Here is a 19275-nt window from a genome sequence, read left to right as displayed (position 1 = left end):
GACTCCGAATGTCCACAATCTAGTCATCCTTACCTTGAAAGACCTAAAATATATTTCAGCTTCATCCAATTACAAGAAATGCAGGTACACATATAGCACCATATTCTGCATACTCTTGCTGGACTTTTGGAAGTTTTAAAATAAAACTTGCAGACCAAAAGGCACAATTTCCAATCTTATCTGGTAGGGTCAGTGAGGAGAGTGGGACAGGATAGGACAGGAAGACTGACCAAGCCCAGATTTTACTCCCCAAAAACCAGACCTAAATGATTCAGATAATTTTTTTGTCCTGATTTGCCATTTCTTGAAAGTATTTAAAGCTTGTGTTTCAGATGAACCATTTTAGAAATACAGCAGGTCATCAGCACCTTCCTACAGCCTCAGAAGAGACACAAATATTATAGTGCAATAGCATATAAAAGAAGCAGTCTTAAGAACCACTGCTAGTCTCCCTTCAAGGAATCATTACCACTGTAAGCAGAATAAGATGCTTTTACACAACCTGCAAGACCCAGCATGTAGGGGACTGAGAGGTATTTACAAGGGATTTATACCCTAGTAGAAAGGCTAAACATTTTCCCCAGCTATTACATGTCAGATAAAACAGAGAGAAGAGATTAAATTATTCTGCAACTTAACCCAGGATTCATTCCCAGGTTCCAGGCTGGGAGGACATCTGCTGAAGTTTATAGATACCACACCAACTGAAGTCTAGCAAGAGGTTACCAATGGATCTAAAACAGGGTTTGACATCCACAGCTTCTGACTATGATCACATCTCAACATAATGAGCTCAAACAAGTAACTTCATGGAACACTGAAACAGCACATCTCAACACTAACCCCCAAGCTAAGGCTGAACTGTTTCACAGGATAAAAAAATAACAGTCTCCAAGTCTCTGACAGGGAAAATACGGCACAGGCAAAATCCTACAAATCACAAAATGATGACAGCGGCAGCATCTGAACCATGAGGACACCCTAAACACAAGGTATTAATGCACCGTGCACTGAGTGCAAACAGTAAAAATGAGTAACTGCCAGTCAGCAGTAAGAAATAAGAACACAACACTTATCAAGCTGTGCTACAACATTACATCTCAATTGTTATACATGACTCAAGGCAGACTTAAGTTCGTAAGGCTTTTGTAACAAGAGATTTCTTCTCCCTAGTTCAACATATGTAAGGAACAATTATTTACCAGTATGTTTGACAGGCTGACATGACCACAGTAATGCACCAAGTACTCTAAGTCTTGTTACAAGTCAAAAGTAGATGTTGAGCAGTATTTCTAATTTCAAATTCCTCAGCATTTTGTTATTTTATAAAAAAAAGCATAAAAAACCCCAAAAGATCTGCTAGGTGTTGTTGGATAAATCAGTGTTTCACTTCTACACTGAATTTCTAAATATTCTTCCAAAGTCAGACACAGTTACCTATGAAGAATCACTCCTTATCACCTTGAAGGAAAAATAATTCCTAGTTCTCTCAAATCTGAAATTAATTTCATATGCCAAAAAAGAAAATCACTGCACACATTAGGGTTGTTGTGTTAAGGGCTGCAAGGGAACTTTGTTTCACTGTGATACAAAAAAGCCAAGAGATTTAAGAGACACTAGACCTTGAGGAAAAAAAAGAGGAAAAGAATACCACGGTCCCTGTAAAACTGCTTTTGACACACTCAATGGGCAGAAGGAACACAGAATACAGCTGTACTCATCAGATCAGTGTTTCAGATCTCTCAACAAGGGTGGCATCTCTCTCAACAAGATGACAAAAAACTCAAAAGTTCAGTTTCAGCCACCTGAGGTGAAGGGAAATGTCTTCCTTATTTTTCAGTTGATACTTGTTTTAAGATAGAAGACAAAACTGCATCGAACTCTTGATATCAAAAATCAATGGCCTCTGAAATTCTGAATTATCAGCATAAGCTGTACCACCAGCTATAAATAATTCAAAGAATTATTTTTCAAATATTTGGAAGCCCTTTACCGAACCATACACACTGCACAAGTACCATTTCTGAAATTGCAGATGAGATGTACAGAATGTACGTGCTCATTACATGTTAAAGAGCCAACACCACTCCTATCACACTGCCACTTGGTGCCTTACCACAAGCCATGCAGACCTTTCTGGAAAAAAAGGATTACTTTCAAGTGTTGAATAACTTGAGATTCTATGGAGGTAAGTCCAACAAGCTTTTCAAGCCTTTGTTTAACATAAAAACTATTTAATGCATAATACATTAAACTACTTGAAAAGGCAACCCATATAGCCTCTGTAGACTAAAAAAGAAAATAAATTTCAAGGAACCCCAAAACCAATCAGCTGTACTTGTACATGAGAACAAGATAACATTTTTCAAACTCCTCTGTAGCAAATACATAAAGTGGTGTACTGGGGCGTGGGAGGAAACGGGACAAAAACCCAAACCCTACTATAGTTACACAAGGTTGCAGGGGAAAAAAAAAAATCAAGCTAATCCAAAAGGATAAAAATCACACCTTAGACAAAGTAGACAGAGTAGTCATCCATTTATGACACAATGTTTTAAAACAATGTTACTACTTTAAGCAACTAAATCTCATCCACAATTAAATAGGAATACTGGTCTTAGGGTTTCTGTTAATTTTAAGTTTCTACTTCATATCTAAAAATCAATCTTAATTGACCATAAACACTTTGAAGTCCCTTAAGTATATCACTTCTGGAGTCACAGAATTCTGGACACTTGGTAAGATTACTTCATCCCCAGTTACAGTAGAAATCAGCAAACCAAAACTATTTAAATATGTGGGTGGTACAAAATGAAATGTAATGACCTGACCTTCTGACTAGTTGTACGCTGAGATACAGAATCCTTAAACAAAATTTAAAATTAAGTTTCATGTACAGAGTGCTTAATAATGTAGATTTGCTGCACAGAAAAAAATAATAAAATGCTGCAACAGTAAGTGGTATGAATTTTAATAATTTTAACTACTTTTAGCTATACCAATTGTGTCAGAAGGAAGACTAAAGCATAACCAGCATCTACAACTAAAAATCTATCTACCATTGTAACAACAACATAGGGAGCTCAGTGTGGTGCTCATCCTGAGCATCCACCTCATTAAGTGAGAATTAAGTGGGATACCTCAACAGTGTCAACTTTTAATCAACACATTTAGACCACTTCCATTACAATTTCAGCAAGCAAGTCCACAAACCATCAGAAATTAAGAGGGAGGAAGCAGATGTTTTTACCCAGGCAGCACGTCACTACTGCCAGCTGCCCCACAACCAGCTAGCTGCCTACTCCCACTCTCCTGCAGGCCAGCCAGCAATATCAGCCTTGAGCTAGCCCATGGCAGTGGGAAAGCCAGCACCATCTTGACAAGACTCATGCTTTAAGTTTTAGCTTTCATATTTTTCAGATTCTGTACCGCATTAGCACATAACTCTGAACTTTATATAAAGTGTTACCAAGTTCTCTTCACAGTTTAGACAAAACAATCCTTATCCAGCCTGAGAACCAGGACACTGTTGCAGCTTCAGGCCCCAAAAATGTAAACAACAGTGAACTGAGGAGAGCAGTCTGGGAGGATGGGACTTCACAACCTGAAGCTGTAATTGGACAATTAACCCCAATATGTAAATGGACCAAAAGTTATAAAAGTGTGAAAACTCGGGACCCAGCATCCATCTTGGGTGGAGCCACGGCTGGGCTCTTGCACTGCCCAAGGTGTATCCTTTGAGGGCCTTTTAATAAATACCTACTTTATCCCTTTAACACTGTCTAGCCTCTGTTCTAGGTAGCCTCACAAGGCATCAAGATGAACAACACACCTCAATGTCAGCTTTGGCTATCCTGTGGATACACAAGTTATGTTTCCGGGAACTTTAGTAAGATATGCACTTAATTCCTTTGAAAATTCAGCTATTAAATTGAGAGCACAAATCCACTGACCAATTCTAATTTCTCTGAATCTACAAACATCATTAAATTCTTTATTTCTGCTTTTGTCTCTCAACATTACAGAAACAGATCTCAGAAAATCAGAAGTTACATGCTTAGAGGAAAGAGCTACCCTGAACACATAGCCAGGTTAGTAAAGCAGCTTGATTAAACATATAGGGAGCCCAACCAGCTTAGCATTTGCAAGTCAGTTCTAGACTACTTCCACCTGCCTAACCAAAAGAAAAATCTGGCCCAGTTCCAACAGCTGGATTGGATGTAACTAATGCCTTCCCCCTTGCATGTGAGCATATCCTTGAGTACAATTTTTATATTTCACAACATAGGTGTGGGTGCAAGACAATAAAAGGTGATGTTTGTATAGATGAAGTAAACACCAATCTTCACTAGAAATTGCTTTACTGACCTTTTTTCCCTATTCCTTCCCTGACACCTCTTCAAAAATACGAAATACTGCAATGCACATGAAAATGCAGAAGCCTCACAAGCCAGGCTGATTTGGGGCAGGAAAAAACCCCATCAAAATGCTTGTTTGTATACAATTGATGAGATGATTAAGATTGTCAGCTGCCTATCTTTGGTTAAATCAGAAGCTAAATATTCCCAATTTGCATAGGCTAGGCATATAATTAGTACATGTAAAGTTGAGGCCTAAACTGACGATATTCTACTTGTTCTGATAACAGCTGGCTTCAGATAAAAACAAAGACTAAGAACACTGACAGGAGGTGACACTGCTGTTCTACCTGTTCACACCTTCAAAGTGTATATCCCTTACCCAAGAATTGCAAGTATCTCACAATACAGGAGAGAAGAATTCTGGGATAGCATAATGATAATCTGAATGCAACTACTTAATCACAATTGGAGGAATTAAAACCAATGATTCTCTGTACACCAATCCCATCTAGTTCTTTTGGACATACAAAAAAATTTGACATCCATGCCAAGTAAACCAAATGTTTAGTCCAAATTAACCCTTCTAGCTAGGTTATTCCCTTACTCACCAGCATCATGGATTACCCATCTTTTCTCCCCTAACCAGTGTATGTTCTAGGCAGACTCTTCTTCCCCAAGCCTTATTTTGAGACTTACCTAATTACCAAGTATTGCTATATAAAGTTCCCAATTGTCCTTCTGAGAAAAAAAAAAAAAAAAAAAAAAGGGGGATTTTTCCCCCCAGTTGTATAGACTACAAAGTTAGAACAACTTCACTTTTCACTTCTGGCTTTGTTATCATAGCTCCACATTAAATTATGCTGACCCAGTTAAAAATGCAGGCAGGGGGCATGGATTCCACAGTAAAAAGCAGCCAAACAAACTTAAAATGTGTTTGTACCTTGATCTGATACTCCAAGACACTTTTATTTCATTTGATTACTATTTGACCTAAAAGGTATTTGCTCTTCTTTTAGGTAAACATTCTATTATTTTGCAGAAGGTATTAAAACTTAGTTGAGATTTCCTGTGTGCTGCAGGACCATAATATTTTAAATCTTCCTTCTGGCTTGTAACATTTAACACCGTACTAGGTACAAAAGGAGCAGAGTGCAGTGTTTATGCTACTTGTATCTTATGCCATGATTTGTCTGGGACCTAAGATCCTCAGGGTTAATAAAGGCCACTAAAAGAAAACTAGTTCTTTTGCAGTTAGAGATGCCACACTTTTTTTTTAAAATCCCCAGTTTGGGGTGCCTGAAATTAAGCCCAGCCGCCTTCTGTTAACTAGTCTGTGGCAAGATAATTCAGGTATCTGAACATGGCTAGCCTCAGCAAACTGGATGAATGAGAGATCTACTGTAACTCTTTTACTTAGTGGAGGGTAATGACTCACTGAAGGCAGATTCTCATGCCAGTATTGAAAGCCACAAACCTCCAATTATTACTGCTCATGATGCTGACCCACCTGAAAGCCCTGTGGAAGCAGACAGAGCTGCCCATTCACATTGTCTGCTTCTAGTGCTCCAAAAGATCTTAGCAGAAAAGCAATTGCTATGTTTATTTATTACCAGCTCTTTTGTAAGGATATTCTTTGAGGTCCTGATATCCTCTCTGCAACTGTTCAACCTCCATACTGAGCTACTACCAGCAAAGAAGCGAGAAGTGAGCACTCCTGTTTTCATTCCCATATACCAATTATCCAATTTACAAGTACAAACTATCAAACAACCCTCAGGAGACTGGACTCGAGGCAAGTTGGCTGCATTCAACACAAATTGCACCAATACTGGAATACAATGAACATGTTATCTCCTGGTTTGATATAGAATATAAGAGCTGGAATTCTCTATTCAACACCAAAACTCATGGAAGGAATATAAAATCTAGCCCATTTCCAGTTACTACTATTGTATGAATCAAGGACATTATATCCTGTCAAAAGTTTTACAGGACTTCCATTCAGATGTAGATCTTAACACTGTTAATCACACTTTTACTGATATCAGATCAAAGACCACAACGTACCCATGTGGGCTCCACCTGAAGGCAAAATCAAGTTTCCAGGTAATTCGACAGCACCCCAAGTTAAACTCACCACTGTGCAACAGCTGGTCTGCACAAACCAACAGGTAGGCAGCAAGGATCACCAACTAATTCCACTACTTTTGACTGGTGGTCCTAAGTGAGCAAGGAACCTCTCCACAGAATGTCACAAAAAGTAGTGGCAATGCTGTCACTTGCCATCTCCATTTTGACACTAGGTCTACCTTGAAAAACTTTTAATGCAGTGTTTGGTCATTTATGCTGCGGCCAAAAGAAACTCATGGATACCTGCATCGAGTTTTTCTTCTCCTCTCACATCTTTTGGACAGAGAAGGGCATACTGAATTTCACAAAGATGCCAGCTCTGCCTTATCTGAATACTGTAATACACCAAATAAACACCAAGAAGAGTGGAAACCAAGATAGTCTAATTACAAGTAATTCCTATTCATACTTCTTTTGAAAGTTAAAAGATTAAGGCTTCTTGACACATTAAATAGGTACAAGGATTTGAGATTTGGTACTTTTATGTTACAGGAATCTGCTTTTGCCAGTACACAAACTTCTAAAAAGGCAATTAGTTATTTTGCTAAATTGCATGAGCAGGATAGTAAATGCTTTTGAGTTTCCTGGAAAGAGAAGCTTAACCTGTCCTTGAGGGAGAACAAATGAAACACCTACACCACTCCTTGGTCTTGCCTAAGACATGACACCTCTTCTATCCTCTCCTGAAGTTTCCAAGCAAGCATCGCTCCCATCCCTTTTGAGCAGGGAAAGCAGCAGACCTGTCTGGTCAGGCAGAAAAACCTGACTGCCTCCACAAAAGACAAGGAAGCCCTTTCCCCTTCCACAGTCCAGAAGACTAGAAGAGTCTGAAGAAGAGTCTAGAAGACCAACTCAGGTACAGTTTCATTTTTTTACTAATAGATGTTACCAGAAACCAAACCTACCACCTAATGCCATATTTCATAGATAAAATACCATATTCATGTGTGTACAGGACATCAAAGCAGCAAAGCCAAATTAGGATCTTTCATGGTAACTAGGTGCAAACAACTGACTAAAATGATGATCTTCAGATCAACACTAAGATTTAAATACTTTCAAATGTAAAAACTTATATTGTAGATTGTAGAAATTGTAGATAACCACTTTTAAGAAATTCATTACAAAATTAAGTGTTTGGTCAGAAAGGCTTCACAGATTTCTGGGGCAAACACCAGAAGACCAGAGATTCTTAAGCGTGCCAAATATTTATACTAGTTTCCCTTAGCAAGAAGAAAAATCAAGAAAACATACAAGGCTAAATACTAGCCAGATACCTTCTTGTGCCATCTGTGTTTGAATAAAGACACTCCCTTTTCAAATAAGTAAACAGTCTTCAACTGTAATACCAAAGTACCTGGGATGATCATTCTATGAATCCATTATATATTTATAAACACCTCCCTGTGAAGTGGGGAAAAAAAATTTTGTTATTCCATCTATAAAATGAGAAAATAATTGCAAGTTGCATACATTCACAGGGTGCCATGAAAAAAAAAACCAATAAATCAAGTCCCTAGAGAGCTAGGCTATATTCAACCACAGCAGACTTCTTTGGTATACTATTACGTGCTCAAATGAAATAGGATTTTCTTTGCTGTTTTTTGAAAGATATAATCAAAAGGCAAAAAAAAAAAAAAAAAAAGATTAAACATGTGCTAGCTGCCTAATTAAATCTATGAAGAGATCATTCTGCTCAAATGCAAGAGAAAACAACAAACCCAGCTGACAACGCAGGAAGAAGATGGAGCATTAGGAATTAGAAAATACACTCTAGCAACATCCCACAATCTTACAAACCTTGTCAGCTGCCCTTTTGATTTAATCATTTCAGTATCCTAAATTCTAGATGCTTCTACCTCACTTTTTAATGTGACAGAAACATAGAATCCGTGTGCTTACATTACTTGAACATTTTGGGTATCATACTGCTCTCCTTGAGGATTCCTTCAGTTTCTTAAAATTCCAGTTTATACATCCTTCCGCTAAAAGAAAAGATGCTATGACATTGATTGCACATATCAGTGCTCCTTTAATGCCTCTTCTTGTCTGGAAGGTTGGTCCTCAGTGCTGTTTGATCAGTGCTATGAACACTACAGATTCTTCTTGCACACCTGGCAAACAGTGGTTAACAGGATCCTGATGAATCGCAGCAGGGCTCTCATTTCAGGACCCTCTCTTGATGTGGAAAGCCTCCTGTATCTGGCTGAAAGTCTGATTTTTATTGCAGAGAAATCACTACCACTGACTTTGCACCTAACATTACATGTGCATGAGAAGTGAGAGCCCCTGATGCCTAAAAGCTGCATGCAAAGAGTATCTGCTGGTGAGTGGTGACTTCAGTTACCTCAGCAAGACACAACAACTCTCTGCAGAACTTCATCAACCTTCTGACTTACAGTGTAGCTGACTAAGAAAAGGCAAGGGCTGGCACTCCAGGAACTGCAAACCTGAAATCTGACACAGTACCTGGTCAGGAAAATCCCCTACTGCACCTCTGAAAGCCTGGGCACACACCACGCTAGCACCCTGTGTGACCAACCACCTTTTCCTCATACAGATGAGCTCTGTGTTCCACACCAGCAAATTTGCAGTGGGACTGGAACACTCAACACTTCTCCATCAAGGCTTACAAGTCTTGAAAGGAAGCTGTTTTCCCAAGCAGATTTTGAGAATCACTTACTCTATCACCACCTCCAAAGTCCACCTGTTACTGAATCTGACAATAACTAAGGTTAAAAATGCTCAAGAAGAGGTCCTCAGCTGATGAGACATGACAGAGTATGAGGGAAATGAGTAATTCAGTAACAGGTGTTTGAATGAAGAAGATACAAATTTGTCTCCTGTTCTGCAGACACTAGTACATTATATATTCCTATTTTGTACTTGCTGTACTTTTTAAATACACACAAAATCAAGTTCAAAGCTGGCTGCAACATTTGCTTAGCCTGAGAAGGAAGACAAGTGTCAGGTGAGCCAAGGAGCCTCCCCAGCAGATTTAATGGTGTTAATCAGATTGTGAAGGGATAACAATCCAACAGTTAAATACCACTAGACAAGATATACCTTCTCCCCTTCACACTGACCTCTTTGAGCCACCACTGGTCTTCTCCAGATGTGAAGGGCTGGCTCAGGAAGCTAAGGGAGCAGAAAATTAAAGAAACATGAAGAGCTTTGCAACTCATTCACTCCAAGGCACAGACAGTTCTGATGCAGAACTAACTTTTTGGAAGATAACAGTGCTTTTGACTACCAATATCAAATTTTGTGAAATGGAATACAAAGCCCAGTTTCTGCTATTATATTAGTAAGCAGGAACATCAATTCAGTATCAGAGTTTCCCACAGCAGGTATTTTGGAAACAACTGACAGACTCTATTATTGGAAAAGATACAGGTTTTGGATTTCTTTTTCAAATCAGGTCAGTTGATAATTTGTCTCTACTACTTGATGACCAACCCGTTATCTACTAGTTCATCACCTCCTCTAGCCTGTTATAAATTAGATGCCTCATTCCACTTCTAATCCCACAACAAATACAAATCTGATCAGTTATTTGTAGCTGCTGTGTCTTCCTAATTGCTGTCTTTTCACATAACGCCATTTTAAAGGACAAAACATCCTGCTTAGATATGTGCTGGAATGGTACAATTACAAAGGCCTCAAAGAACTTAGGTAAAAAATAGTTAAAGAGCCCTTTAAAACTAGTCTGTTACACTGCTACCAGCTGTGACCAGACTTCAATATTCTACAAATTAAAAATTAATCCTTTCATAGAAGAAGCTTTAGAGGTACAAGTGGCACTGCTATAGTGTTAGAAATACACAAGAATGAAGAAAAACAAATTCTGTAATTATAGGAAGATTACCAGAGGCTTGGTGTATCACAACAGCAAACAGCAATAATTGGGCCTCAATACAGCAAGCACAGATCCCAATCAGCTTATGAAGATTATGTTCATCACAAGATACCATCTCCAAATTGCATTCTCCACAGGTATTTTGGAAATAAACAACGATTTCCTAATGTATCTGTGTATTTAAATCTTTTAAAATGCAATGGATTCAACTGATTTTGAACTTCACGGAAAACACTACACAGTACATCTAAATGGACTTATCAGGTGTTTGCTTTCTGCCAAGAGTTACAAACATTTCACAGTGTTGAACTATTTACTTGCAGACTAAAGCTTGGAAAATTCTGCAGCAATAGCAACCAAAGAGGCTTCCCACATCTGTACCTTACTTCCAACCCATGTAATTCTTTCCAAGGTACAAACATGTACACTTTTGTTCTCCCAAAAGTATATATATTGGGTTTAAAGGGTAACAAAGAAGTAGCTGGAGTTAAAAAACTCTGCATGAGAGTACTGGATCATGTATTACATCTAGTTCCCAACAGGAAGTTACCTGACACCTGTGTTTTCACTTTACCCACTGAGCCTCAACAAGCCAGTGAACCTTACAGCAGGTCCATAGTACCTTAAACCCACCTAAGCCAGCTGTTAAATCCCTACTCCCTTCTGGTATCCTTTCCTGTGTCCAAATGAAATGCAGAGAGCTGACCAATCTGTACTGTGAAATTTTGAAAGAAACTGCATTGGTACAAAGTAGCTGGGAGTAACAGGATTTCTGGGACTGCTACAACACTTACTTGTTTCATGAAGCCTTGGAGGGAAATACGAGGAAACAGCAAAAACTCTACTTAGTGCACAGAACAGCACCCAGAAATGAGCTGGCAGCAGCATGTGCACTCATTCGCTAGCACTGTGCAGGTATGGAGGCTCCACTGCAAAAAGCCTTTGACACTTGACAGGAACAGGGCTTTAGGCCAAGCTCTACCTTTTCCCAGATGCCCAGAGACTGCACCGATTTGGCCTCCCCAGAACAACATTCCTGTGCTCACAAAAAATTGATGGCAGCATGATAGAAAAATGGGGCTGAATTCAAGCATCCTCAAAAACTAGATCCTTACTGTTAGCAATGCAGGAACAGTAAATACACTGAATCTGCCAGAGCTGATGACGGAGATCTGGGCTAAGGCCACTTGCTTTCTCTGCCTCATTTGGGGTGAGAATGCTGAAGGCACAGAATAAAAATGTATCCTTCAAAGTTCCTGATCCCAAAGGTGATACAGACTTAAAGATCACACAACTGCCTGTAACTGGGAAAAATACATCAGTGACCAGGACTTCAGAAACTAAAAATCAAATAGAGCAGGAGTAGGTGAAAGATGACAAGTGGCTACATTTCCTTCTGGTAAATGGCCCTCAGCAAATCTCAGAAGGATAACCCTAGAGCCTAACCAACAGAAGATCTAGGACTTATCTTCTTTTGACTTATGACTGGGGTATGATAGGTATACAAAAAGGAAATTTTAATCCCAGTCATTGAAGTGTTTTTACATAAAGTTATTCAGTTTATAACACGTTAACTCCCTTCTAGGTTTTGGGTTTCTTTCTCTCCTTGGTTTTCTTTTAAATGAGAGCACATAGAGTTTTCAATTTAGTATGCACTTTGCTAATTTCATGACCACACAATCTCATTATATCACACACAAAACCACCAGCATATCATGCAGACAGCCCTACAAATTATAACACCTCTGCTCATCAAGACTTTTTCTTCAGTTTTAGTCAGGGATGCTGACTAATCCTGACAGAAAGAAATGGGCCGATTGTTTGATCCACCACCTTAAACATCAGAACTGTGAGTCAACAAATGGGTGCCTGCTACTGTAATAAAGAATAAGCAACATTTCTAATCCAAAACACTGAAGGAGTAAATAACGCTAGGAAGGATGTTACTGAGCAAAGAATGAAGCTGAAGAACTGCAAAAATCAGAAGGTTCAAATTAGGTTTTCTAAAAGCTAGGCTAGCTTAGATATCAATATAAACAAATAAACACAGTTACAGTGAGTGTCACAAATTAAGTGATTGCAACTGTTTAATTTTGTCCTGTGAAGCCTCAACTGTACTGGAATAATTAGTGCTGGATATTTAGGGAAAAAAACATCACTGAGACTTAAGACTCATGTCCATAATCAACACTGGAAAGTCTTCTCATTTTATGTGTAACAATTCAAAAACCTCTTTCACATCTCAGGAGAACACAGAATTCAGAAGACAGTGAGGAGAGAACCGGCAGCTGTTTGTCCAGATGAAGCCATGAGAGTCTTGGTTGGTTCCCTATTGATCAGCTCTGCAGGTTGAGGTTAACTTTGTCTGCTGCTAATCACATGTAAGTACCTATAAAAATAGAAAAATCTCACTAATTAAAGAAAGAACAGAAACTCATATTAAGTGAAGAACACTTAAATTGTGGCATTTGATACTGCTATTATCCTTTTTGAGGGCTAGATGTTTTTTTTTGAATATTAATACCCCAAAATCAAAATTCCAGTTCAGTATCAACAACTTTACCTCCCTAAAAGAGGAACACAACAAAGAGGTATGGAACTTCCACCCAAACTTGAAACTAGAAGAAGGAGAATGAACCTGTACAGGTCAAAGATTCAGAACCTTTGATTTCTGCTCAACAGATCTGTTCCTCTGCTCTTAGAAATTCACAATGAGAAGCTGCATGGGGTGCAGAGCAAAATCCAAAAGTACTTGCTTATCTCTTGTTTCCCTTAAAGTTGCATTAAGTAAAAGCAAAGACAATTATATGTCCCAGCAAACCCAGTAATAAAATATGAGTTAAGTACAAATTAAAGGAGTAAGTATTTTGGTCTGCCAGAAGAGTCTGTACCCAGAGGGGATCAATAGTAACTCTCAAGTATTTAATAGCAGTCAAAGGAAGATTAGTAAAGAATGTGTTCAAGCCTGATGTGTTCAAAGGCAATGACTGTTTCCAGGCAGAAGATGACTCAAGTGCCACTGTTTTCAAACTGAAGCTGAGACTGTACAGCTTTGAATATTTTAAATTATCCAGAGGATATAATCTAGATATCAGACCATGATTTATTATGCCATCATTCTAAATATTTCACTTCTCTTTGGTGGAATTTGACAAAATGAAGTAGTGTAGATCAATGCCAACGAAAGCACTGATGCCTCCTGATTTCCAAAGCTGAGCACAGAAAATTGAAGGCAGGTTCTCTACGTCAAACCCTTTATTGCAGTACAGGGAGCAAACCAAGTGTATTTAATCGCTGACAGTTGGGAATTAGGTATATTTGATTTAGAAAACAAACACTTTGTCTCCGTGTAGTGCAAGTTATAGGCTTTTCACAATCTGTGCAATCAGCAGGTCAGTCTGTGTACCAGTTCCTCAAGAGAGGCACAGTAACTAATGGCAATTATATAGCTCTGCTGAGCTCATTCATTCTCCACTCTAAACTTAATCTACATTGTTTTACTTTTAGAGGCTTTAAGTTAGATAAAGTTTACTCCAGAAGGGTATTTCTGAGATGAACTTTTAAATACCCAGATCAGAAAAGAGTCAAAAAGGAGGTTTAGTAGAAAATCTCAGACATTTAATACAAATTAAGCTGTTTTGAAAGACACTGAAACATTTCCAATCTTTAAAAGTCCTTTAAATGAACCTAAATTTCATTTTAGCATATCTCCATGGGTATACAACTTTAAAATACCTCTGCATTTTATCTACTTGTTAGTGCAAAAGAAATATGTTGCCTAGATTTTAACTCTTTTCAAAAGCAGATATGACAGCTTTAACTACGTTACTGGAGCTCTGCACCACTCTTAGGCTCAGCCACAGAAAGGGAATCACTCAGCACACTGGAAGTCAACCCTAGGGATATGCTTCTCCATAAGAGCAAATACACTACTCCAAAATAATTACTCCCCTTCAGGGTGAAATGAGAGCTAAGCCACCTTAGCTGGTCTGGCAGAAGTAATCCCAGCAAAGCTGAGGCAGTCCATTCCCTCCTTCCTCCCCATGGAGGCAGACATTCAGTTCCCCTAGTCTTGGGCATGCTATAATATAGGCAGGCGTGGATGACAGATCAGTTCACACTAGGCATGAACATACCTAACCTTTCCCTGTTTAGAGCTCTGATGGATTCAGGCCAGTGACTGAGAAAGCAGCAACAAAGCCGGTAACCAATACGGAGAGATGAGACAAGGACAAAATGAATGAGGAGCAGCAGGAAGAGCCTCACTGGATGAGAAGGGGAAAAAGAAATGCACCACGCCGCCTCCTTACCCTGAGAAGCAACTGCTAAACAGAAGGATGGGCAATTTTTAGTTACTTTCTAACATTTACTAATGTTAGCCAGAAGTGTTGAAGTTATCATACTCTTTACATGCACGGTTTTCTTTAAGAAAGATTCACTGTTGCAGACTTAAATAAAAATTAAAGATTACTTAACACTGTGAATGTCACCTTAAAGACACTGCTGCTGCTAAGCCTGACCTGCATAAAATTGTCTCCACCCAAACAATAGCAGCAGAAGTGTGAATTCTCCTAAAATACAAAATGTGCTTTCAGAGGACTAAAATTCCAGTCTACCGATTACAAAAGTTAAGTGATAAAATCGACAGAAGCATGGAAAACACCCTCAGGTGAAGTCAAAGTAATCTGACACATATTTAGGTTTTCACTCTAGCGAATCCTAAGCCGATTTCAATCCTAGCCTGATTTCAGAGCTCCCTCCCCCTTCCTTTCCTATTACAGAAACTTAAACACGAGATTTGGGATTTCCTCTTTCAATTGCGAGTAGAGCTGAGGATGTGTCCGAAAATGACACGCAGATTCGAAGACCTCTGGAACATCTCTAGGAAAAGCTCCCAATAACCCTGAAGCTCTCAAATTCGGGCGAGTAAACTATAACCCCATTAGCCTTACCGAGCACCGCACTCCTTCCCCATTTAGACGCAGACGCCCAGCAAACCATTACTGATGGGCCTACCAGCATTTGAAAATAAAATATAAAAACTGAAAAAAGGGGTTGATACACGGTAGGACAAGGAACAAAACGGGCCAGCACAGCTCACCGTAACCAGGCTCACCAGAGCGTGGGAGCGGTTCCCGGCACCAGCACAGGCCGCCGTGAGCGGCAGCGGCACCGCGGGCCGAGGGCAGGGCAGCCCCGAGCCCCGGCGGAAGGGCCGCCACCGCCCCGGGGGGCGGCACAAAGGCGGCCGGCACCATTGTCCGAGGCCCCATCCGAGCCCCGGGCACGGGGAAGGCGGCAAGACGGGGAGGCCTCCGGGGTGGGAGCGGGAAGAGCCGCGGGAGGAGAAGGTGCCGCATCCCGCCAGCCCTGCCCAGGCCCCGGCGAGCCCGGCGGAGGGGCCCGCGGGCGGCCCGGCCGCGCCAACCCTTCCCCCGCCGCCGCCTCCGCCCCCCGCCGGCCGCGCCCGCCCGCATGACGGCGAAGAAAAAAACCCCCCTCAGGCGTTCCCCCCCGCCGCCTCCTCCCGCCGCGAGCGCGGCCCAGCCCGGCCCGGCCCCTCCTCTGGCGGCCGGCGGCGGAGGCCGGGCCCGGCCGGGGCCCCGCCGGCCCCACACGCACCTCCGCGTCGCGGCCCTTGTTCTTGAAGCTCTTGATGCGGTGGCTCTCCAGGCCGGTGGCGGCGGCGTTCTCGGCCATGGCGGCTCCCGGCGGCTCCTGCGAGGCGGCTCCGGCGGCTCCCGGCGGCGGCTCGCGCGAGGGGCGGAGGGAAGCGGGACGCGCTCCGTGACGAGCGCGCGGGGGGGAAAACGGGCGGGGAGGGGGAAGGGGGGGGCCGCTGCCGCGCGCGCGCGCCGTTGCTGAGTGACTGGGAGAGGAGTGGAGGGGCGGGGAGCGGGCGGTGCGAGCGCACGTGACGCGAAGGGCGGGCGGACATCGCCCAATCGCGGCGCGGCCTCGCGGCTCTGGCCCCGCCCCTAACCAGCCAGGCCCCGCCCCCGCCGCGCGGGGCATTCTGGGGCGTGTAGTGCGGGCGGGCGGCGGATCCGCACGTGGAGTGGCGGGCCGGCCGCGCGGTGCCGGCTCGACGCCGGGCGCTCCGGGAGAACCGAGGGCCTGACGGTACTGGGCAGGCAGAACCTCAGAACAGGTCCGGTTGGAAGGGACTACAGTGGGACATCTGGTCCGATCTCCCTGCTCAAACAGCACATGGCACAGGATTGTGTCCAAATGATTCTCGATATCTCCAGTAAAGGAGACTCCACAGTCTCCTCTCCGGGCAAATGTTCGAATGCGTGGTCACTCACACTGTAAAGAAGTTTTTTCTCATGTTCAGGTGGAGCTTCCTGTGCATCATTTTTTGCCCATTGCCTCTTTTCCAATTGCTTGGCACCACCAAGCAGAGCCTGGCTCCATCTTCCCCCCAGCCTTTCCTCACAAGAGAGATGCTTCAGTCCCTTCATCATCTTTGTTGCCCTCCACTAGACCTGCTCCAGGAGCTCCCTGTCTCCAGTGTGCTGAGGAGCCCAGAATTGGACTCAGAACCCCAAATGTGGCCTCAGCAGGGCTGAGTAGATGGGCAGGATCACCTCCTTGGACCTGCTGGCAATGCTCTTCCTAATGCATCCCAGGATTCCACTGATCTTGTTAGCTGTGGGGTTTTCCCCCCAAATGCACTCTGGGGTGACCCCACTGGCACGGCTCATGCACAAAGTGGCCTCAAGCAGCTCTTCCAGCCAGGGCTGTGTCGTGGATCTGCTCTGCACCTCACTCTGCTCCTCATGACTGCACTAACATCGTTGTACCCAGCCTGGGAAGTGCTGCACAACAAGCACCTAGGAAATCCAGGTGTTTTGGGAAGCCTCAAGTCCCCTCTGGTGGCTCTGCCATGCAAGCAAGCCCTGCCTGGAAAAAGCAAATCCAGTGCTTTGCCAACATGCCCTTCATTCCACACATGCATGTGGCAGCTGGAGACACACCTACTGTGATGCAGGGCACAAAGGGGCTCTGCCAGCCCAACAAACTGTCCCCAAACTGTCAAAATTATTGCAGCATGACTCCCCACGTGCAGCTCTGGGACTGTTTGAACAGACTGCAAATGCAGCACCCCCAGATTGATGGCAGCCTTGGCACGGCAGTTTGGGTCAAATATGGTGCCCTGAAGTCACACCTGGAATTTTCATGGTAGAAAGGAGGATGTAAGTGGGTGGTGTAGTTGTAGTCAGTGGTAAGCAGTGATCTAACACCTTGCATAAAGCAGAGTATTATCCAAGAAAACCAACACCCCAAAATAATGAAAACATGTAACATTCAAATTTATCTCATCTTACGCCACATCAGGGTGTGCAACAGATCCTTACAGCTATATATAAATTTTTCTTTCAGAGGTCTCTAATTGACGGCTCAGCTTTTTATTTGCCTTCTCCCAACCCCTCTTTGGATCATTTGAGTGACTGTAGCTTGTACCTCACAGCTCTGGCAAAACAAGGCTTGCAGCCTGCTGGAGATGAGTAAAAATCTGGAAGAGGAATGCTCTTCCTCACCGTCATTGAGTTGCATGCCAAATGTCCTTATCTGAGGGATCAATATCGGGGTTTCCATCTCTCTCCTTTCCAAGCAGTTCCGACTCCCAGCACACTTCCCTCTGTGCCTTTTCCCACAGCTTTTTCCGGATGTGCTGCACCATTGTTGCTAGGGTGGAAGACAAAAAGGAGTCAGAAACGGGCAAAGCCAAAAAGGCACAACCAGTGTGGCTGGTGTTTGTCAGAGGTGGCCTCTAGGCTACCTGGAAGTTTGAAGGAAAATTTCTCCAGCTATCCAGTTGTCTTCAGGAGAGCTCCTAAAGCAGATTCAGCAGCTGAGAGCTTTGTTTTACCCCCTCAAGGAAGAGGGGCTGTGGCTGTCTCAGGCCTGGTAGGGCAGTAGAGCAATGCTGATATGATCCCTGCTAGGCAGGATCAGTTCTCCTCTGGAGGAATTGGCCACCTTTACCATGAACAAAGGATTATTGTTCAGCACCACTCAGCGTAAACTGAGAGGTAAAAGGAAAACTTGCAATTAAATATCAAGTGTCTCCAGGTTGGGATAACTCAATTTACCAATCATAAATCTATACCCATTCCACTAGATAGGATTTATAAATTCACTGTTCTTTTCTTTCCCATTTCTTCCTGTACATAAGCCCTTCAGAGTTTCTATGGTTCATTTAATTAATCCTCGTAGACACTCAGGAGTTGAACACCTCTTAGACAGAGCTACATGGAAGTTTGCTTGGCTTTGCTGCCTGAATAAAGCTTTGTGGTGAAGCTCTTGATTTGGATCAGGGAAAACATTTTGATGCAGTTAAGGAAATACTACTTTTTGGCACAGTAATTAACAGACACTACTAAAACATAAGGAATGAGTAGTTTGCTACTTTAAAAACAGAACAAGCCATGTGGATCTGGGTGGCTGTTCTTCATCACCGTGACTTTCATATCATTGTGTTCATGTTGTCAAGACCTGCAAGATATGTGTGAGGACCATGAGCACATTTGAAGGATTCACTGACCCTGAGCAGCCTCCTCATGCTCCATTTCCATCCCTTGCCCCAGTGATGCTGCAGTGGTGCCAGTCTTAAGCTCCATTGCAACCCTGGCCCAAATGTGGGTGCTGGGTGTCCTGGCTGGGTGATGGGGAAGGGTGAAGGGGAGCAAAAGAGGGTGGTTAGGGCCACCAAGGCCTGTGGGTGCCTTCAGTGCCCTGACAACATAAAATCTGTAGCTTAAAGAGCTGTGAGGAGGAAAGATATTTCATAATTCAAAGATAAGGGCAATAAGAACTTTTCACATATTCCGTTACTGGATGAAGTTGAGTAGTGCTTGTTTCTGGGATGACCTTTTGGCTCCAGCAAAACTGGAATTAACAAATTCATTGGGATCAACC

At 42.4% G+C, this 19275-nt stretch overlaps 1 protein-coding gene across 2 annotated transcripts in view; it reads right to left on the bottom strand.

The window, feature by feature from the left end:
* Nucleotides 1-16094, bottom strand: part of KPNA3 (karyopherin subunit alpha 3) — a 48429-nt gene extending 32335 nt beyond the window's left edge. Inside the window, exons 1-2 of one of the 2 annotated variants that reach the window (XM_066544967.1) lie at nucleotides 15973-16085; nucleotides 9578-9629 (exon numbers count right to left, since the gene is read on the bottom strand). Coding sequence is in view for 1 of the 2 variants with exons in the window: in XM_066544966.1 (XP_066401063.1) it covers nucleotides 15973-16050 (78 nt within the window). In the remaining variant the exon portion in view is untranslated. Of the gene's footprint in view, nucleotides 1-9577; nucleotides 9630-15972 lie in introns of both variants that reach the window. The other variant, XM_066544966.1, reaches the window with a different exon arrangement.
* Between the last annotated feature and the right edge of the window lie 3181 nt (nucleotides 16095-19275).

The sequence above is a fragment of the Molothrus aeneus genome, chromosome 2 (genome assembly GCF_037042795.1).
Source record: "Molothrus aeneus isolate 106 chromosome 2, BPBGC_Maene_1.0, whole genome shotgun sequence".
Taxonomy (NCBI): domain Eukaryota; kingdom Metazoa; phylum Chordata; class Aves; order Passeriformes; family Icteridae; genus Molothrus; species Molothrus aeneus.
Note: the sequence above shows the minus strand (reverse complement) of the source record. Positions and strands in the feature narration are given on the sequence as shown.